Here is a 23,082-nt window from a genome sequence, read left to right on the forward strand (position 1 = left end):
TAAAACCAGGGGGAAAACAAAACTAAAACAAATTAATAGCAAACCGGGAATTTTGTTTAAAAAAGATTCTTACAGGCACACTGTAAGATATATATATATATATATATATATATATATATATATATATATATATATATATATATATATATACACACAATCTACTGGCGGTCGCAAGTAGATAGTTATAGTTAGGACCGTGTTTCTATAGGAAATCTGAAGATTCTATTTTGAATAACTTTGGCGCCGGTTGACGAATCCTCGCGAAATTTTCTAAACTAATGGGGCGCTCAGCTCCTACCCTGAAAGTCTCGGGGTGATTAGTCAGGCGGGGCTGAGAAAAAAGGGGGGTCCCAAAACGCGTTTTCCCCATGCATTTTCCCATAGGACCTTTAGTCGAAGGTACAGCCCGAACGGCTGAACAGAATTACTTGAAATTTGGCAAAGAGGTAGTCCTCAGGTCAGGCATGTGCCTTTTGCATATATAGAGTCAATCTGTTCAGTATTTCCTGAGAAAATTGCAGTTAAAAGTACATAAATATCTATAGGTGCGCGCACCCTAACGTGCGCGAGCGTAATTCTGATTGGTGGTTACATGTCAGTCAACGTTCGAATCGGTCGAAATCAGGAAGTGTCGCCCGCCATTTTGTTTGCTTTGGGTGCGACAGTGAAAAAGAGAGGTGGCGAACGTGAAAAGGGGGCAGGGTAGAGCCTTCCTGACCCCCTAGCCTTTGTCAGGGGGTCCCTGAAGGACCCCGAAGGGTGAAAAAAAACATTTTTTTTTTTTAGATCGCGGGGTGCGCGCACGGTGAAAAACCTTGAAAAAATAAATATAATAATATACATAACTTAGCATTTAAAAAACCGTACAAATTCACTTAAAAAACCATAGGTTTCACACGTTATAGTTAGGTGGACATTTCACTCGTAAAAAAACAATGAAATTCCCCCGTTACAGTTAGTTCAGATAACTATAACTCGCGCGACCGCCACTCTATCACAAGGATGATGTCATGAGTGATGCCACTGACCATGTCATGAGTGATGTAATATGTGACGTCATGAGCAGAGGATTGCGGGCGCGCGAGTTATAGTTATCTGAACTAACTATAACGGGGGAATTTCATTGTTTTTTTATGAGTGAAATGTCCACCTAACTATAACATGTGTGAAACCTATGGTTTTTTTAAGTGAATATATATATATATATATATATATATATATATATATATATATATATATATATATATATATATATATATATATATTTATTATTACTACTGGCGGTCGCCAGTAGATAGTTATAGTTAGGACCACGTTTCCATAGGAAATCCGCAACATTCTATTTTGATTAACTTTGGCGCCCGCTGACGAATCCTCGCAAATTTTTCAAAATAGGTGGGGCGCTACGCTCCGCTTCTACCCTGAAAGTCTCGGGGGGATTCGTCAAGCGGGGGCTGAGATAAAAGGGGGGTCCCAAAACGCGTTTTTCCCATGCATTTTTCCATAGGACCTTTAGACACAGCTACAGCCCGAACGGCTGAACAGAATTACTTGAAATTTGGCAGAGAGGTAGTCCTCAGGTCAAGGAAGTGCCTTTTGTAGGTTTGGTGTAAATCTGTTCAGTAGATTCTGAGAAAATAGCCTTTAAATCAATATATATATCTGTGGCAGCTTACGGTGCGCTTACCGTACGCGCACGTTGCCGTGCGCGAGCGCGATTCTGATTGGCTGTTAGATCTTAGTAAACATTCGAATCGGTCGAAACCAGGAAGTGGCGGCCGCCATTTTCTCTCTCGCAGTCTGAGGGGGTGGAAAACAAAGGTGGATAACGTGAAAAGGGGGCAGGCTGGACAGTTCCTGACCCCCTAGCCTTTGTCAGGGGGTCTCAGAAGGACCCCCAAGGGCAAAAAATGAATTTTTTTTTAAAAATCGCCGAATGCGCGCAGCGTACGCGCACGGCGTAAACGGAGAAATTCCGCGCACGGTAAAAAAAAAATTTCAAAAAGGAAAGCTTAAAAAAAAAAAAAATGTGAGGTAAGGTTGGCTCTTAAAAGAGCCATTGGGTTCATAGAGGGATGGAGGAAAGAAAGAATGGGAATATTATGAGCGTCTACAAACGTGCTGGTCTATCTTATTGTTAATAAGGGAAACACTGGTCTCCCCAAAAACAATAAGACCACAACACGTTGTACACCTCATTGCAACCCTCCCAAATCGAGGGTTGACGTCCAGAGGAGCAGAAGAAGGTGATGCTCCCACCTCAGAGGAAGGGCTCAGCTGAGCTGCCGATGATGTACTCGGCTGAGCTTCTGAGGCTGGGCTCTGGTGACTTACTGAAGAGTTTTCTCCAGTATGTCGAGCAAAGGTCCTGGGATGTCTATCCCTAAGGTGTCTCATCATAGAGTGATTTCCAAAGGAATACTTTTTCCTAGGATTTCCTCTTGATAAAACACGGTCACAAAGTGTGCAAGTGACCAGTGGAGCATTGACCTTTCTCTCCCCCTCTGGAAAAGTGAAATACTCCCATACAAAAGAAGTCTTCTGTTTCCTCCTTCTCTGGATGATGGTGGTGCTGCTAGCCTCATTCTCAGAAGAGGTCTGCTGTTCTGCCATTGTATCCCAAAGACAATTCAGCTCCTGCTCCTAGAGAATCACAAGCAGTAATGAGGGGAATGGGTGTGGTGTGGGAAGATTCTGGAAGTGAAAGTAGTTTCAACCAATGAAAAGTGTTCTTTCAAGCAGTAATGAGGGGAATGGGTGTGGTGTGGGAAGTTTCTGGAAGTGAAAGTAATTTCAACCAATGAAAAGTGTTCTTTGTGGATCACATGACCTACCGTGCGCGCTCCGTAAGCGCACGGTACGCGCTCGTAAACAAGTGCGCATGCGCAAACGTGACGCTTACGGAGCGCTTACGTCAGATGCACTCGCGCATGCGCATTACACGCCCCTGCGTAACCGCGACGTTGCTTCCGGGTGTACGCGTACGTCACGCACGTATCACGTAGGCGCGCTGTACTTTTGACGTGCAGAGCGCGTAGCGTCAGCTTAGCGTACGCCTATCCTATTACGTACGCGCACCGTACTTATGACGTACGAAGCGCGTACCGTCAGCTTACCGTACGCGCACGGAAAAAAATGCATAAAAAAAAAAAAACCTTTCCATAATGCAGGATATAGTACATATATTATTTTATACAAAGGTTTACAAAAAATGTCCCAAAAAAATTTGCATTTAAAAAACCGTACAAATTCACTGAAAAAACCATGGGTTTCACACACGTTATAGTTAGGAGTTAGCATTTAAAAAACCTTGCAAATTCACTGAAAAAACCATAGGTTTCACACATGTTATAGTTAGCTGGAAATTTTACTGATAAAAAACCAATGAAATTCCCCCGTTATAGTTACTGTAGGCAACTATAACTCTCGCGACCGTAATCCTCTGCTGATGACATATGTGTCTTTATGAAAAAAAAATATTTGTAATATATGTATAGCTAAAATTTAATGGAAGAAGACATGGGCAAATAAGTGTCTAAATACAGTATTAGCATCAGCAGAGGATTACGGTCGCGTGAGTTATAGTTGCCTACAGTAACTATAACGGGGGAATTTCATTGGTTTTTTATCAGTAAAATTTCCAGCTAACTATAACATGTGTGAAACCTATGGTTTTTTCAGTGAACACACACACACACACACACACACACACACACACACACACACACACAACCAGTCCCGCTTTACATAAAAAAACGGGTCAGACACGTGCTAGAGTTGCTCAGCGGTAAATTTAATGCCACCAGTACGCATAGTCCAAAGAAAACAATATCCTCAGTGACAGCTCCTGGCAGACGCGTTTCGGCGGATGCCTTTATCAATGCCGGTTTTCAGCTGGATAGTTCAAAGTGAGGCTCTTGGCGGGACGATGTTTAAATGCCTGTGGCAGGGAACCCTATTGGCTGACTGATGTAACCATCGAGAGAGGACAAAGAAAGTTCCATTCAGTAAGTACTGTTCCTCTCTCAATGTGTCCGTCCAAGGTTCCACTCATTCCGCCCAGTGCAACTGTCCCACAGAAGAGAACAAACACATCCAATTTTGCGAGCGAGGTATAATAACCCACCCGTGCATACAATGATGCCCTGACATCGTCCGCTTTTGTAGTGTTTGCTCTCTCATACCTGCATGATCGATGGCGGATTCCATCACCGCTGAGCACCTCCATCAGCAGACCAGCTGCTGCTCTCTCCCCAGTACCTTTAACCCAATCCAGGCTGGGGGGCGCCGCGTTGTACAGTCCGTGCGCTCATCCACAAAGTTTGTCGGTAATACGCGGAGCACCAAACCGAGAGGCGTGCCCGACTGCGGAGCTGACCTCCGCTACATATACACCACTAGTTCAGATATATGCCTCGCCTTTCCAGAACAAGAGTTGCGTCATCGCTGGGACCTCTCATAACAGGTCCTATAAATCAACTTCAAAGAGGACAACGCCCTGTGTGGTTTCAAAGATTTATTTACGCTGCCACTATCAGGCGCGTTTAGACTGTAAACAGTCTTGTTCACTGATAACGAATTTGTGAACGCGGCCATGTTTAAAGTGCATTGCATGCTACAAGTCACATGACAAACTACAATCGTGATTAGCATGAAAACACTCGTAGTTTTTCAATTCATAGACATTTCTAGACACGGTAAACCACTGTATCATTATTTTCGCAGACTGGATAATACAATATATCACCTTAATTTAAGTATAAAAGAAGGCTCTATACAAGGCACCGCGTTTTTTAAATATAATGCAGCAATCTAGCACATCATACGATATTTCCAATACTTGCATTTTTGTAGAGCACCATGCTCAAGTGAGCATGTTTACTACAATATAACAATTCAGCTCAAGTGAGCTTATGTGCAACACTATATAACGTTGTGCTCTCTTTTTACATGAATATAACTTAATTTTATTTGTATTACTTTCTCATCACGCCCTAGTGGGCCTAAAATGTATTAATCCCATTGCGAGTTCATTATTTGTGATGATCTGGTAAACTAGAATGTCATGACCAGTAACTTCTTTGAAGTTTTGATTATTTTTTGCGTCTTCTTAAAAAAGGTTTTATTTACTCCCAATTATTAACTGTACATCTATTCTCCGGGAGGTATATTGTTATAATTAATCTACAGATGTGTCTGCAAGTCTTCTTACAGGTTTAGTAATCCTGGATGCTTAGAGTCTAACTCTATGATATAACGAGACTCCAATTGTCTCAATTTCTTTTCTCTATTACCACCTCTTGTGCTCAATTCCACTGCATCATTAACATAAAATGTTAAGCCTTGGACATCCTTACCATGGGCTTTTTCAAAATGGCGGGCCATGGGGCACATTCTATCCCCGTTCTTTATGGCCCTCAAATGCTGTAGAATTCTTTCATGTACTTCCAGGATTGTGCTGCCCACGTACCGCAGGCCACAAGGGCACTGCAGCATGTACACAGCAAAACTTGTTTTACAAGTGTATTTTCCTCTGATCCTACACATTTTATTGGACAGGCCTAGTCTATATTGTTCAGTGTTTGTTCCATGCCTACATGCTTTACATTTTACGCATTTCACAAATCCTTGTTTTTTTATTCAACCATGTTGCTTTTGGCTGAGGTCTCCTTAAATGATTCCTCACCAGTGCCTGTTTAAATGACCTCGCCTTACGAAATGTAATTTGTGGTCTTCGCGTAACAATCTTGCCCAAGAGTGGATCATTCTTAATCACATGCCAGTGTTTATTTAAGATACTTCAAGTCATCATGTTGTTTACTGAATGTTGTAATAAATCTTCACTGTGTCTCACTTTTCTTATCCTGTTTTTTACTTGTGTCAAAAAGTAATTCCTCCCTCCTTCTCTTTGAGGCCTTATATACACCACTGTCAATCCAGTCATTAGGGTACCCTCTGCTTCTGAATCTTCCTTTAAGAATGTGGAGTTCTCTTTGTTTCTCCAACTTCACTACAGTTAGGGCTAACTCGAAGACTCTCTCCATAGGGAATGCTCTGCTTGAGATTTACAGGATGGAAACTTTTGGCATGTAATGATGTATTCCCGGAGGTTGGTTTTCTGAATAATGTAGTCTGCACCTTGCCTTCATGCACATATACAGTCAGGTCGAGAAAATTCACACTGCAACAACTGATTTCCCTCGTGAAGCTAAGACTCAAATCATTTTTTGTATCTTGATAAAGCTTTTCACTTCTCCCTCAGTGCTCTTTCACACTCAGAATAAATCATCTATAAAACGACTCCAGTGCATTATGTGATTGTTCCATTGATTTTGGTACTGCGTCCGGATCACCTGCTCCTCCCACCAGCCCATATGCAAATTAGCACAGCTGGGGGCGAAGCAGGTGCCCATTGCAGTAACACAAACCTGATGGTATAGCTATCCATTAAACAAGAAAAAGTTACTCTTCAATCATTTCTCAATCATTCTTATAATCATTTGGATATGTGCCCACAATTTTATCGGCCTTGTTCCCAGAAAGTGTCTGGTAGCTCGCAACCCGTCATCATGTCTAATGCTGGTGTATAAAGTTGATACATCGATAGTTACCAGTAAATAATCACTTTCCCAAGGGAGATCATAAATTCTCTGCAAAAAGTCCCCTGTATCCTGCATATAGGACGGAAGCATCCTGACCAGAGGACCTAAAAATGAATCTACAAATTTTGATGTATTTTCAAAGGCACTTCCCATGGCTGAAATAATTGGGCGCCCAGACTGATTGATGATATCTTTATGCACCTTTGGAATTAGGTAATATACCGGTGTTATTGGTTGCTCAATTTTTTTAAAACAAGTATTCATCATGCTTTAAGAGGCCTTGGTCATACCACTTTTTGTTGTTCAACTGCTTGTAATCCTCTGTTAAATATTTCGGTCTGTCCCAAAGTACAATATTGCCCCCATGATCAGCATTGCAAATTACGCAGTTGTTTTCATCAGACAGCTTCTTAATTAAAGCATCATAAGTTCTTTGTTTTGAAATGCGGATTTTATTATTGGTTAGACTCCCTCCCCCTCTCCTCTCCTCCTCCCCCCTCTCCTCTCCTCCTCCCCCCCTCTCCCCCCTGCCTCTCCTCCTCACCCCCTCCCCCCCATATCTCTCTCTCTCTCTCTCTCCCCCCCATCTCTCTCTCTCTCCCCCATCTCTCTCTCTCTCTCTCCATCTCTCTCTCTCTCCATCTCTCTCCCCCCCCAAACCTCTCCCCCCCAAACCTCTCCCCCCCAAACCTCTCTCCCCCAAACCTCTCTCCCCCATACCTCTCTCCCCCATACCTCTCTCCCCCATACCTCTCTCCCCCATACCTCTCTCCCCCATACCTCTCTCCCCCATACCTCTCTCCCCCATACCTCTCTCCCCCCATACCTCTCTCCCCCCATACCTCTCTCCCCCCATACCTCTCTCCCCCCATACCTCTCTCCCCCCATACCTCTCCCCCCATATCTCCCTCTCCCCCCATATCTCCCTCTCCCCCATATCTCCCTCTCCCCCCATATCTCCCTCTCCCCCATATCTCCCTCTCCCCCATATCTCCCTCTCCCCCCATATCTCCCTCTCCCCCCATATCTCTCTCTCTCTCCCCCATATCTCTCCCCCATATCTCTCTCCCCCATATCTCTCCCCCATATCTCTCCCCCATATCTCTCTCCCCCATATCTCTCTCCCCCATATCTCTCTCCCCCATATCTCTCTCCCCCATATCTCTCTCCCCCATATCTCTCTCTCTCCCCCATATCTCTCTCTCTCCCCCATATCTCTCTCTCTCCCCCATATCTCTCTCTCTCCCCCATATCTCTCTCTCTCCCCCATATCTCTCTCCCCCATATCTCTCTCTCTCCCCCATATCTCTCTCTCTCCCCCATATCTCTCTCTCCCCCCCATACCTCTCCCCCATACCTCTCTCCCCCATATCTCCCTCTCCCCCCATATCTCCCTCTCCCCCCATATCTCCCTCTCCCCCCATATCTCCCTCTCCCCCCATATCTCCCTCTCCCCCCATATCTCTCTCTCTCCCCCATATCTCTCTCCCCCATATCTCTCTCCCCCATCTCTCTCCCCCATATCTCTCCCCCATATCTCTCTCCCCCATATCTCTCTCCCCCATATCTCTCTCTCTCCCCCATATCTCTCTCCCCCATATCTCTCTCTCCCCCATATCTCTCTCTCCCCCATATCTCTCTCCCCCATATCTCTCTCCCCCATATCTCTCTCCCCCATATCTCTCCCCCATATCTCTCTCCCCCATATCTCTCTCCCCCATATCTCTCTCTCTCCCCCATATCTCTCTCTCCCCCATATCTCTCTCTCCCCCATATCTCTCTCTCCCCCATATCTCTCTCTCTCCCCCATATCTCTCTCTCCCCCATATCTCTCTCTCTCTCCCCCATATCTCTCTCTCTCTCTCCCCCATATCTCTCTCTCTCTCTCCCCCATATCTCTCTCTCTCTCCCCCATATCTCTCTCCCCATATCTCTCTCTCTCTCCCCCATATCTCTCTCTCTCTCCCCCATATCTCTCTCTCTCCCCAATATCTCTCCCCCATATCTCTCTCCCCCATATCTCTCTCCCCCATATCTCTCTCCCCCATATCTCTCTCTCCCCCATATCTCTCTCTCTCTCTCTCCCCATATCTCTCTCTCTCCCCCATATCTCTCTCTCTCCCCCATATCTCTCTCTCTCCCCCATATCTCTCTCTCTCCCCCATATCTCTCTCCCCCCCATATCTCTCTCTCCCCCATATCTCTCTCTCTCTCCCCCCATATCTCTCTCTCTCTCTCCCCATATCTCTCTCTCCCCATATCTCTCTCTCTCTCTCCCCATATCTCTCTCCCCCCATATCTCTCTCTCTCCCCCCATATCTCTCTCTCTCTCCCCCCATATCTCTCTCCCCCCATATCTCTCTCTCTCTCCCCCCATATCTCTCTCCCCCCATATCTCTCTCTCTCTCCCCCATATCTCTCTCCCCCATATCTCTCCCCCATATCTCTCTCCCCCATATCGCTCTCCCTCTCTCTCCCCCATATCTCTCCCTCCCATATCTCTCTCTCTCCCATATCTCTCCCTCCCCATATCTCTCTCTCTCCCCCATATCTCTCTCTCCCCCATATCTCTCTCTCTCCCCCATATCTCTCTCTCTCTCTCCCCCATATCTCTCTCTCTCTCTCCCCCCCCATATCTCTCTCTCTCCCCCCATATCTCTCTCTCTCCCCATATCTCTCTCTCTCTCCCCATATCTCTCTCTCCCCCCATATCTCTCTCCCCCATATCTCTCTCTCTCCCCCATATCTCTCTCTCCCCCCCCCCCCCCATATATCTCTCTCTCTCTCTTTCTCTCCCCCCAATCTGTCCCGGGAGACCTCCGGGTCTCCCGCCAGACCTCCATCTCCCGCTATAGCTCTATATCCATCTATATCTACACACACCCACAAGGATGACAGAAGGCGAGATTGGTAGCAATAGGAGAGCTAATTCACTCCCACCTGCTATAAATCTTTAAAAGCCTTCAAAAGCACATAAGACTACAGTGAACCATCCCACGTTCACAGATGATCAAAGATTTCCTCAAAGGACATCTTGTTATATTAAAGTCTCAGTTGTACCAATACACAGATCATAGATTTTGTATTTAAGCATATGACTGCTGGTTGCCTCTGCCCGAAGACTCCAGGTCCTCGAGGAAGTATCGGGCAATACAGACATGTCATGCTTCAGACACTCGATAACAATACATTAAAGTTATATTTGCATAAATTAATATTGCGTCCTAAAACTTGTTTAATAGGACTGTATGCAAAATGTAGCTCCAGGCACATAAATACCAAAAAGGAATAAATACCTGGGAAAAGGGGGATGGGGGGGGGCTAGAAGTTAATCAAATTCTTACTGTCTCAGCTCCGCTTTCACAGTACTGGAGGCGCGCGGGTAACACACACTGAAAAGTCCACAGGCTGAGGTTCGAGAAGTGAACCAGTCTCCACTGGCTAGTCGCTTCACTAAGGGGACAAAGTGAGCTTCCAGGTCCGATGGAGAGTGCTCATGAGAAATGGCCCGCAAGGAATCCACAGCTTTGTCTCGGACCACAGTCTCTTCAACTGTTGCCAGGCTCTCAAGAGGAGGCTGCAAAGACAAGTTAGAAGAGGTACGTTTCACACTTAAAAAGACACATTTCATGCTTACACTCTAGAAATACATTTTTATACACCTATTCTAGGTGCCATGGAACACAAATATTTTTATTATTATTATTATTATTATGATGAAATACTTACTGTACGTTTCCCTGCTTTGTTATAGTGTGTGGCTACTCTGTCATCTTGGTCACCTGTAACCTCACTCAGAGGAGGAGATTCAGTTGCTACCAGCACGCCATATATTGCATACGGCTTATCAAGGACTCTATGCTGGCATTTATTGTGTATTCCAACCCTCAGTGAAGGATTAAATCTAGGTATTTTGGGCCATTCAGCATCCACCTCATTGCATATTCGCCCCATGGAAGTAATCTGGAATATTGACAGTGCCTCATACTTGTCCCAGTTGATTTTGTACTTTGAGAACAGGGAGAAGTTAGGGATCAGCGACATCGATGCGGGAAAAAAAAACAAGTGTAAGTGAGTTTTAGCAAATGGCCATCGGCATATAAAAAGAACTTTGCATGCCTCACTGGTGTATCTCATTTTCATAGACATATGTACATACACTGAAAGAGGTTCAAGTGCTACCAGGAAGCGATGGGGAGAGAGTGGGCACCCATGACTACTAAATTCCCAGCTACTACATACCAGCATGTTGACTACTTGCTGCTTTTGGTCTAATGGTGCTGAGAGCTCTAGCTAGTCGCTGTCCTGCTTTAATCGAGCAGTTAAAGAACGATTTAAACCACACAAAGGCTGTCAGTAATTCCTATTGAGGAGATGTAGTTGATCAAGATAGTTAAAAACAGTTGATCAAACTATCTGTCGAAGCAAGTGAGAGGTCCAGGAGGAGAAGCTCACTATAAAGGCTTTAGTTGCTAGTTATTCTTAAACTGTGAAGAGTGGCTGAAAACCGTCCTCCATGCCGTGTCTAGAACAAAAGCCTATCTTGGTCGAGTCCAAGATGCGGCTATTATCTTGGTTAAAAGCAAGGAGAGGTGTGATCAGCCTGCAGTTCTGCAATACATCAGGACTAAGATTTATCTTCAAGAAGATTAATTTATGTAATTTTCCATAACTTTGGCAAAAAGCCTTCCAGTAGTCAGACATTGATAAAGGCGTCCAGTGGTGAAAAAATGGCTGGGGCCAGAGACTCAAGTCTCAACACCAGGAAAGGATAGCAGGGGAGAGGGGGAGGGGGGTATAAACCAGAATAGAACTTAATCAAAGCACTGACCTCTGCATGGCTTATCAGTAGGTGTGTTGTCACCTTATGAACAGAAGGCTCATTGGCTGCAGGTCTGCTTGGCTAATAGTCTCATATTGTAGAACACTGAATAATAAAAGGAGGGAGAGCTTCTTAGTGTTTTTTTTGGGGGGTAGGGGGTTGATAATTTGTAAACTGTAGGTGGGAGACTCAAACCAACCAACTACGGGGAAAAGGTGACAAAGATGATTTTTTTTAAGATGGTGCTTTATGCATTTATTAACAATAATTTAATTTTAAATGCTTCATTATTCAAACCATAGGAAGAGATTGAAAATCAATCCAGAAGTTGAACTAACTTTGTCAGATTGGTGGGAAAGTTTCCAAATGTCGGGTTGCTGGCTCTGATCTCAGATGGGACATATGGATGTTATAAATATGCCAGTAAGGAAACTGGGAGAAATACAAGAAATGTTTAGTAGTGTTATGTTAAACTGACTAGTTAAAGCACAGCGACTCAGCTCTTCATAAGTATAGGGGCCACAGACTGATTGTAATAGCAATGTCTTCAGAAGTTTTTAAAATTTGCTAAAATCTGTGCAGAAGCGAATATCATAAACAAGCCTATTACACAACAAAGGGGCATGGTAAGAAAATGGCCTGCCACTGTATGTTGAAATGCGGATACTGGGAACATTTAGGAGGGCCTTGTCCTTGGATCTAAGATGTCTGACAGTACAATAATAGCTCAGTTTCCTCTGCAGGTACCTAGGGCCTTTCACAGTCAGAGACTTATGGGTGAGACAGCAGAGCTTGAAGACAGGTTGTTTCCTAACCAACAGCCAATGCAAGGCTTTTAACAAAAGGAGCCGAACCATAGTCTGTAGGGAGGTTGTTTACCAGTCATGCAGCAGTAGTGTGCACTACTTGCACTTTGGACATCAGTACCTCACTTGCTGATACTAGCAAAGCGTTTCCATAGTCCAGCTGGCTCATAATTAATGCTTGCACTAGCGATTTCCTGGCAGATGAAGGAAGACACAGGAACACTTTCTTCAGCAGGCACATAGTAGCAAACCATCTGTCGTTTATGAGACAGGATCTTTCATAGACTGACTGATAAAGCCGGATACCAATTTTTTTTATACCATCTGCCTAGGAGACAGGGCCGAATCTAATTCAGGGGGCCACCAGTCTCTTGTACATAGCTGCTGAACTTTTCCCAACAGCAGAATCTAGATATTATCACTATTCAATTCCAGACAATTATTAGTCATCTGGGAAGCTATATTTCTAATAAAACGAGATTTAACCTAGTCAACACTGATGGAGTGTTGTCAGCATAAGATATTATCTCAAAGTCACATCCTTTGACAATCTGAGTTAGGGGGCCACATAGATGTTCAATAATGTGAGACTCAAGAAAGAGCCTTGAGGGACCCCTATACTGATGGGTATCGTACGTGACATGAAACAGCAAAGAGGCATTGCTTGTGTCCGATTTTCCATATAATCTATAAACCACTGTAGAGCTTTACAATAAATGCCTATCACATGCAACCTGTAGATCAGTAAAGCATGACAGACTGTATAAAAAGCTGCTGACAAGTCAAGCAGCACCAGCACTGCTTGACTGCCAGCATCTAGGGACAATCTGATGGAGTCCGAAACTGCCACCAGTATCTGTACAGTGGAAAGTTCGGAACCCAGACTGAGAAGGATCAATAATCTCCTGCTCTAGCAAATAAGTGGTAAGCTGTTGGTTAATGAAACCTTCCAGAATTTTTCCTAAAAGTGGAAGGAGCAAACTGGGCAGATAATTGAAAAAGTTTCCTGGATCAACATTAGGGTAATTTTGCATCTGAGAAACCTACACAGCTTTCCAAGCAAGCAGAATTTCGGTAACATCCAAGAACAAGTTAAAAAGAGACCTAATAGAAGGTGCTATCAGGTTTGACAAACTGTGTGTAAAACTCGATGGGCATGTGTCAGGTGGGAGTACGATTTAGGTTTCCCTAACAGCCCCTGAATTTGGTCTAAGGTAAAGGGTTCAAATCTACCCAAATAGAAAGTGCTATTAAGAGGAGGCAACTTGTGGACAGATAGATCTGCCTACCTAGAAAGAGGAGGAAAATTCAGATAAATAATCTCTTTGAAATGATCAGCAAGAGATCACATAATTCTTAGGATGCTAGGCAGGCACGAAAACAGGTGCGAGGCTTAAATTCACTTAAAAATGTTATTTAACAGAGTTGTCTGTGTGATCAATTATGCTAAAAATGTGAAACTTTTTCCTGTGGTAGCTGGCAAGCATTGATTTAGATGGTTCTTTATCCGAGGAGGTTTTGGTCTGGAACCATCTTCTTTCAAGGCTTTTACACGTGAGCTTTGTCCGTTTTTAGCTCCGTGGAATATCATGGCGCATGGAGACTACAGGGAGTCGACAAAGCCTGTATGAGAGGGGTAATCCTTTCAAACACTAAGTTGAGAGAACTATTGTACTCATAGTTGTGTTGATGTTGTTGCCCTGTGTAATCTCCAAGGATTGAAAAGCCTTGGAAATGTAGGAAATACAGTTCCTCCCAGTCAGTTAACAGGGTGTCAACCAGCGAGACATTGACTTTCTTCCGGAAACCAATGGCACCACCACCTCCGGTCAGGTTTTTCTATCCAGTTTTATCAAATGATAGTGATCAGGGAGTGCTAGCGTATACATGGGAGAGGTAAAAAATTCAGCAGTTTAAGTAAAAACCGCAGAAATCTGGAGAGAGGAAATAAGAACCTAGAGCTCCATGGCATGCTTAGACGTATAAAGTTAAAATACCTTGCTTGTTTCAGTTACTGGAAGAGAATGCCACCTGATAACTGGGTATGTGACAAAGTATTATCGCCTAGTCAAACACATTCCCCTAGATGAATTAACATTTGAAGTCCTATGTGTAGTTTTAAACTTCTTATTGGTTTTATATAAAGTTTTTATTGGCTGGTTTGTTTTAAAACTTACTGTGTACTTTAATATCAAAAATGTTACACTGAACGATCTAGCACAAGTTACGCTCATAATTTTATGAGATGCATCTTCTTAATTGTACGATCTTATTTTAGACAACATCCTTGTGATGATACATTTTGCACTCGTAATAATTTGTTGGCTATGTGTGAGATCTTCTAGTAATTGTCCAAGTATGTATGCATGTTTTGTATCATTTTATATTGATCTTGTTAAATATCATGCTGGTTATGGGAGGGAGCTTCTTAACGTATGTATACGGTTTACTGTGCTTCTATGGATTTCTTGCTAAAATCCAAATAAAGTCATATTGTTTGTTTATTATTATGTGAAATGCACACAAATTTGGGAAGAACGTGTTTAGAGTTAATTCCAGGAATACAGTACTGGTGTTTTGAAATTTTTCTGGAGAAATTACGCAAGGAAAGATGAAAAGAAGTAATCCATTGACCATATCAGTGCACTGCTTTCCTTCCGGCCCAGCTCTGCCTGGTAGATGCTGCCCATGACTAGCAGTTCTGTGAGTTTGAGGCCCTCCTCTATCTGCAGGCACCCACCTGCGCCTCATTCCTGGTGGTCCAGTAGGGAGCTTCTCTGGTCTGCCCTCTGTCTTTTTCTCCTCTGATTTTTTTTTACTTTACTTTTCACACCTCTGCATGTCCCTGCCGCTATTCATCCCCCACGGACCGCTTCGCTACAGCGCTGCTTTCCTGTCTCCCAGCTGTCCAGCCCTCCCCCTCCATAATGGCGACCACTGCCCAGCACCACGGGCCCTGGTCCTCGGACCATCCACCACTTCGGCTCCACCACCATCCACACCCTTAACACCGGACACCATTCATATTGCCACCTCGCGTCACAGAACATCAACACGGCTCTTTCTCCTGCCGCAACTGCAGCAGCATATTCGCATCCCACCGCACACTAAACCAACCCACCACACAAACCACAAAGGCTGGACCCGACCACCTCAGCTGTATCCTATTCAACACGCTCTGTTCGCAAACACGTCTTAGAGATCTGGGATCTGCTCACCTCAGTCTCCTCAGACATCGCCTTCCTCACGGAAACCTAGATGAGCACCACCTCAGCTACAGATATCACCATCACAGACTGCTACAAAATCATCCACAAGAACCGCTCCACCAGACCAGGAGGAGGCATCACCATCGTTCACAAAAACACCCTCTGCATCACAACCAGCTCGGATGACAACCCAATCACCATGGAGCACCTCCAATTCCAGATCCAAACTAACCTGAACACCACCCTCCGCGGCATCCTCATCTACCACCTCTCTCGCCACCACGGACTACATCCTCCTTGGAGACCTCAATTTCCACATGGATAACCTAGATGACCACAACAAATCATCCCTACTGGCGAACCTCGCCACCATCGTACTCAAGTAACTCGTCACCTCTCCAGCTCACTCAGCAGGCCAGACACTCGACCCCATCTTCTCCACAAACAGCAACATCTTCTTTAGCCACACTGCTGTACTACAGTGGACCATCCACCGATGCGTCCATTTCTCCTTTTCCAAACACATCATAAACCAGCACGCCCACACCGCCCACGCAGCGGCTGAAAACAAGGTCAAAGACCAACTCACCCTGAGCGCAACCCCACCACCGAAATCCATGGACGCCAACGCCTCTGCAAACAACCTCCACTCATTGATCATTAACTTGACCAACACTCTGGCCCCCTTCAGGAAACCCTCAGGCAAGCAATCCTCCAAGAAAGCCAGCTGGTTCTCTCCCATGCCCTCCGAGAGACTAGGAGTACCTGCAGACAGCTCGAAAAGAAGATGGAGAAGCAGCAAGGCCTTGGCAAACTATGCAGCCTTCAAAAACGCCAGCACCGAACACCAACACCTTATCAAAACGACCATACAGGAACGTTTTGACGCCAATGCACACCACAGCAAACTACTTTTCACCCTGGTCTAGGAATTCACCAGACCAGACACTGAGATTACAGACCCCCCCCCCTCCCCCACACACACTGAAAGAGGCTCTTTAAAGCCTCTTTCAAGACCTTTGGAATTATTAATAAAAATATTTTAACAGTTCCTCTTAGTATAAAGTTTCCATGTAGTATTTTTGTATTAAGGACATAAATTTAATTAATTCCTGAAATGTTGCATTTCCGCTCTTTGTGATAATAACACACAATGCCTGGTACTCCAAGCACTGACCACCGAAATAAGGAATTTATCCAAAATATAACTGACAATTCAAAGGAAACTATGGCTGAGAGGATTTTATCCACTGACAAGCTCTTTAATGTGGATTGTGGGTTGATTCGGTATTAGAAAGAAATTTCAAGCAAGCAACGGCTGACTGAACTTTTACACAGAACACACATCCCAGGAGAGGTCTCTTTGCGCTGGCTGAAGTGGTGGGACTAAAAACCCCTGTATTTCTTTTTAATGTTTACAACGCAAAGAAAGCAGCTAAAGCAGGCTCTAGCACAGATATAAATGGCTGTTCCCAAAGTTGTATGACAAACGAAATTTCAATGCAAGATAATATTGCAACAAAAATTCAGTGCTCAGAGGTGTTCAAGACAAACTTACCAGTAAGCAGTGAACATATTCCGGACCACCAACTAGAGTGGTAAACGTTCCCAGTTGTTCAGCAAGAGCAAGAAGCACTTCATCTTCATCATAAATTGTGTCTAAAAGAGAAATAGCAAACAGTCAGATTCATAGCAGAAATCGTATTCTTCAAGAGGGGGTTTGATTTCGCTTCTTTTTGCTTTCTCCGTTTAAGGGGTCTCCCTTAAAGTTGAATGTTTAAAACCAGACATCTTCTTTGGCTACAGGGGGGGTTGTAACAGACCTTGTGAATATGGACTATAATTAGCCGAATGCCTAGACCCAGGGTCCTGCGCACTCTCCTAAATGCTTGTTGTAACATTTGTTCATGATGCTGAAAAATAAAAAGAATTCCGACACAAAAAAAAAACCTTAAACACTTAAAGTTGACCTTGGAGCAAGATTCAGAGGCCATTTAACAAATGCCACCACTGCCTGTGTACGTGCACCAGAGAGCTTATCTTGATTCTGCTCTCTAAGAGCCCCCATCTTCTCCAACATCATCTTAAATTATGAACATCTCCCTCCAAATAATAATAAGTGATGAAATTCCAAACAGCTACTCTTCCCTTTCTTGAGATGTAACTAAGAACCTTTGCTACCCGTAAAATTCAGAAACACACCACTCTATTTCTTTATGAAAATGCCATGTAATGATGAAGTGTAGGACTCTTACGATCCATGGAATGTCTAAATGTTTGCAAAGTAGCTGGCTGATGATTTTTCTTTGTGCCACTCATCGCATATAGCACAATAAATATTGTATACATATTCTGTGATTAAAACTCCCAAATCTAATTTACAGCAATCGATTTCATGCATACAGCTCAAGATCATCAACTTTTTTTATATACAGTTAATTCATATGATTTCCCAATTACAGCCATTAGCAGCACTGGTCACATTATTCAATGTAGGACCGCTGTATTTACAACCATATTCACCCCAGTCTATTACTTTTCGCTAAATGTAAAGTGCTGATGTGCCTAAATGTGCAAAACTCATACAGATCCTTAATTTTATGCAACCGACAATTGCCCCTTCTATGCATTGATAAGATAAACAATCACGCATAGTACTTTATAGGTCTGATCTAAACAAAAAAAAAAATCGGTTTTATTGAACAGTATTCTCGGAGTCTAAAACAATATCTAATAGCTTTCACGGTTGTTTGTATTTTGGCATTTTTAAACAAGTAACAAATATCTTGTCCTTCTAGACAATTGTTTGAGACAGATACACAAGAGATTCAACTGTAGAACCATAGGGACAACAAGCTGTATTACCTTTAAGAACTGGGTTCCATTTCCCTTCAAACTCTCAGATCAGAATGTATAACAATCTGAATCTTAATTTTTTTATTTTTTTTTACTTGGCCCGGCAAGTTTAGCCCTAGATAATCTTGGCTCTGTGCAATGTAAGTGTCAATTATTAAGACAGTGTGCTTATATTTTGCCGCTTGCGTCAGATCGACAGCCCACTGCATAGTAGTACATGTGTCGCAGAGAAGGTTTTTCTGAACAGAACAGTTAATTTGCCCTAATGTCTGTACTTCAGGCAGACCGTAGAGTTCTAGTCCTCTCAATAACTTGTGCAAATCTGTATCTTTATATATAGCTCTCCCCAATTCTTCATATATTAGATATTTTAGTGAAGAGGAGTGAGCTTTGGCACAAATAGACGACGGTTCACTGTATTTCAATAATGAGTGATACCAGATATTTTAGACCTAATTCTGGTCTCATATCACAGTGAAGAGTTGTCAACCATAAATGCAATAAGTTGAGTAAAAATTCAAAAAGATTTTATTGAAATTGCTGAGAACCTTGTTGTTCATTACTGGGGAGGCATATAATGGATATGGAACCAGTTTCATGTGTAGTGATTTGGGTATGGCCCCCCCCCCCCCACACAAAATGTATTCATGAATCTTAACACTGCTCTAGTAATCACTGCTGACTTAGATTTCCTATTGGCCTGGTGACTCGCCAAAGATAGCTTATTGCTGAAGGTCACTCCGAGGTAGTCATAGGTCACTCCGAGGTAGTGATATTGGTTTACTACTTTGATAGATGTTTCTCCTAGTACCCACGCCTGGCTTATGTATGTTGTCCCAAGGTCATAATTTTTGTTTTGGACAGATTGACAATCCATTCTCCGTATTGTACAGGTGTAGTTGATTTAATTGATATTGTAGTCCTTTCAGCGTCTGGGATAGGATCACTATATCATCAACGTATTCTAGATATGTTATTTTTGTAACTCCTAACTTTGGAAGAATTCCCTGGTCGGACTTTAGTGACATTTAGGTCAGCAATGTACAAGGAAAATATTAAGGGGGCTAGAATATATCCTTGCTTAAGGCTACTTCCAGTACACAATTTAGGTATAGTCGGTTGTATACAAGTATCGGAATGCAATTCAATGATAAATTTCAAAAGATTACGGTCTAATTCCCAGGTTATAAGTTTGTTCCATAGCTTTTGCCAATTAGCCTTATGCCATGGAATAACCCACGAAGCAGCCATATGATATTGTTTTCTGTATACACGCTTTTTTTCTGAGTAAGATCAAAGTTACAATGTTATCGCCTGTTGAACATCCTGAACTAAATGCTGTCGAGTTATTGGAATTAGGGATTTGTCCTCTACCCATAGCCTTAGTTTGTTTTGGAGGTGTTTATCGGACACTGTTTTCCAGCAAAGTAGTAGAGTACATAAGAAACACTTTAACTGAGCTGAAAACGAGCCAACAGTAATGCCTTTATCTTACAGGACAGAGCAAGGAAGATGAGTAAATCGCATTTTAAGTGTACACATCAGAAAACATTTTGTAGTGAGTGACAAGGTGGTCCAAATGGGTTCAAACATTTCTTCAATATTATTACTGAACAGAAAGGGGAAGGGAAAACTCTCAGCCATACTTATAAACCCTTCAACTCCAACACTTCCAGGTACCTCATTCACAGGGATGTGGAATTCCTATAGGCCGACGCCCAGAACATATTGTGTGGGGTCAGGGCAACAAGTTTTCATGTGTATTTTGTCCTTGGGAAAAGTAGGCCCAACCCTCTACAGCACAAACTTTTTGGCTGCCAGTTTACAGTACCACATTATGGACCAGGGAAAGGCATTACTTGCAGTTAAGGTAATATTGGTGTTTTTAATGTTGTTCAAACTTGTATTTATGGTCTTTATTATTAGTGTGAGCACACTAAGTAAATGCTGTAAGCTCACACTGCAGACAGTGGTTCCAGTATAACAATGTGTACACAAGTTTTCAATGGTTAGCAATATGAGGCTATGTATAATGCTCCCAGAATGCTCTCGGATTAGATGCAAATATTTGCATAAGCTTGAAAGCAAGATTGAGGATTCTCTGCTTTCAAAATAAAATGTTCACAAAAAAAATGCAAAAACAATTTCACTAAACTATTGTAAACCTTTCGGAACCATTTCTTTGCAGCACATTTATTAAAATGTGTTGATGTATGCTAGAATTTACCAAAAATATTCAAACTGGAAAATCAGTATAACCAGTTTTAATAAGATTATGGGAAACATAAAAATAAACAAGCATTGGTAAAGCCAGTTGGTCTGAAATTGTTGGTCAGCCTTTTTGTTTTGCCAAAGCGTTACTAGTTTTGGCATAGTTTTTGTAAAACCATACGTGTGTGGGAGTTGCCGGCTGTCACCATTATAACAAACATTGGCAAAAGCAAAATTAGTTTTTGGTCTGAAAAAGTACACATTGCCACAGCAGTTCCTGGCACTGAACAAAAGGACTGTCAATACGCTCCTTGGGAAAGAACAGAATGCTGTCACTCACAGGAAAGCTAGCCCACAGAGATAGACAAAATTTAATAAACACAAAAGTTCATGGGTAACGACAGACCTAATTAGGGGACCAATTATTTAAAAAGTCTCAAAAGTGCCTCCATGTCCTTGCATTAAGTGCAGATATGCGGCTTTCATGAATTCACAAGACTTTACAGAAGTAGGCTAAGAAATAGTACTCCTAGAAAATATTTGTGAACTGCACTGCACAATGAGCAAATATGAAGGTGTAGATTTGCTCATGCGAAAATCTGGGTGCTTGCAAGTTCACTTTCACTCCAACCACTTTTTTCTAAACCCGGGAAGAAGTTTTAGGTCTGCGATTGTCAGGAGTACATTTCCAACTTTTCGCAGTACGGGAAAAGATTAGGGAACTTGGTAAAAACCGTTAAAAAAACACAAGTTAGTAGGTTTGCATAGACTCAAAAGGGCATTCCAACCCTGGAACCATTCCTTACCATTACCTTAAGCCTCAGTATGTAGATCTGCGGAAACGTGGCAACATAAGGGAATAAGGGAATTGCTAGTATTCAAACCCTACTATGAAAGGAGCCCTGGCATAATCAGAGAGGCTATGTCAGAGCTCTTCTAGAATGAGATTGCTGCCATAATTTGTCCCCGCATTACATGGCACAAAAGGGACAAGTAGATTTTGTTACGGGACAAGTAGATTTATTAGGCAACCTGCCCCATGGACAAGTAGATATTTTATTACATTCCACACCCCTGCATTCAAATGCTACCCATGCCAAGAGTTCCATAGAACTTGCGACCTGAAGATCAATCTGTGCCCAACATTTCAAGAAAAAGTTCACATTGTGCAGATCATTCTCTGGCATGCTCCCATAATCTGGAATGTGCTTTCGATGCTTATCCAAAATACGTTCACTTTTTGTAGCTCTTAAATACCTTCAAAATACATACCCTTAATAAACATCTTTTTGTAACTGTGTAAATCCCTTTAGACCTCTCGTGAGTAATCTGGTTCAGGAGTGTCACAAGGTAATCCGTATATACACTGAGCGCCAATTGTATTAATGAAAGCCTTTTTCTCTTGCGATCTCAAACTATGACCCAGTATCACTTTTAGCATTTGACTCTCAGAACAATGAGGTAGAGTAGACCAAAACTGATTCAGGGATGAACCGCAGGCTAGAAACTCATCAAGATACAGCCAAATGAAATGGAGCAATGTTCAGCCAGTGCTTTTACTTTAAAAAAAGAAAAGTATTTTATTGCACCTATAGCTACATATTACACACAAAATGGATCTGTTGTATCTGTTGCGTACTGGGCCCGTTTATCTTGCTGGTGGTGCACCATACTAAGTAAATCACTAAGTCAGGCAGCCCTAAGAGCCAATTACAATACAGGCTGGCGTTCTTACTTAAACTATATTAATGAATCCAACTATGGCAAAAAAGTACCTCCGATTTGAATCTCGGATCAAGGAAAATAAATACAAGGCACAGACTCTCATCCCTGCACCAAGATGTGATCAGACTTTTTGTTTACACCACATGTACTGTGCCTAATCTGGTCGACAACTACCTGGACTAAAGCATTAATTAACTGATATGAAATTCCTGGAGAGTTTGTAATATAGAAATCAACCTAAATATAGTCACTACCTACCTGTAAGGAATGGTAGAAGTTCACTGCGTGTTCGTTCCACTCCCAAAGCCAATGCAATTGTGGATAGTTTCTTGATGCTGTTCAGCCGAAGCTATGTGGAAGTAAAAGAAATGTTCAAATGAAAAAATATTACAAGAAGATGAAAAGCATTTTTTTTGTAAATGGAGCCTTCAAATATTGCCTCACTCTACCCATCCAATATTCCAGGGGAATGCAACATAGCAGATTACATTCAACTTTTCAAGAGTCTCAACCAATGGCAGGAGCTCCAAGTTAAATCACACCTTTACTGTACTCACGTAACTAAGAATGTCTCACCTACCAGCCACAATTGCTTCAAATCTTTTCAACTATATCTGGCATTTAAACTCAAAACTGGAAGCAGATTTCTTTTTGTTCCAGATAACCTTATGCCCACACGTAGCACGGTTGAATGAGCAAATTGCACAAAAAACTGATTCCATCTACTGTGATTAAGAGAATCTATAAGTTAACGACACACAAAAGGCAGTACCTTCTTATTGCAAAGCATTAAATTATACAGCTATTCGAAACATCTAGACAAAAGAATGCAATAATCTTTTATCATATGT

General features: G+C 42.6%; 1 protein-coding gene across 2 annotated transcripts in view; it reads right to left on the minus strand.

The window, feature by feature from the left end:
- LOC146808975 (uncharacterized) overlaps window positions 1-23,082 on the minus strand; it is a 172,456-nt gene that overhangs the window by 121,925 nt on the left and 27,449 nt on the right. For both annotated transcript variants that reach the window (XM_085615772.1, XM_085615773.1), the window contains exons 2-4: window positions 22,490-22,580; window positions 16,998-17,098; window positions 9,947-10,179 (exon numbers count right to left, since the gene is read on the minus strand). In XM_085615772.1, coding sequence (XP_085471898.1) covers window positions 9,947-10,179; window positions 16,998-17,098; window positions 22,490-22,580 — 425 coding nt within the window. The remainder of the gene's footprint in view (window positions 1-9,946; window positions 10,180-16,997; window positions 17,099-22,489; window positions 22,581-23,082) is intronic.

Source organism: Triturus cristatus, chromosome 7 (assembly GCF_964204655.1).
Source record: "Triturus cristatus chromosome 7, aTriCri1.1, whole genome shotgun sequence".
Classification (NCBI taxonomy): Eukaryota; Metazoa; Chordata; class Amphibia; order Caudata; family Salamandridae; genus Triturus; species Triturus cristatus.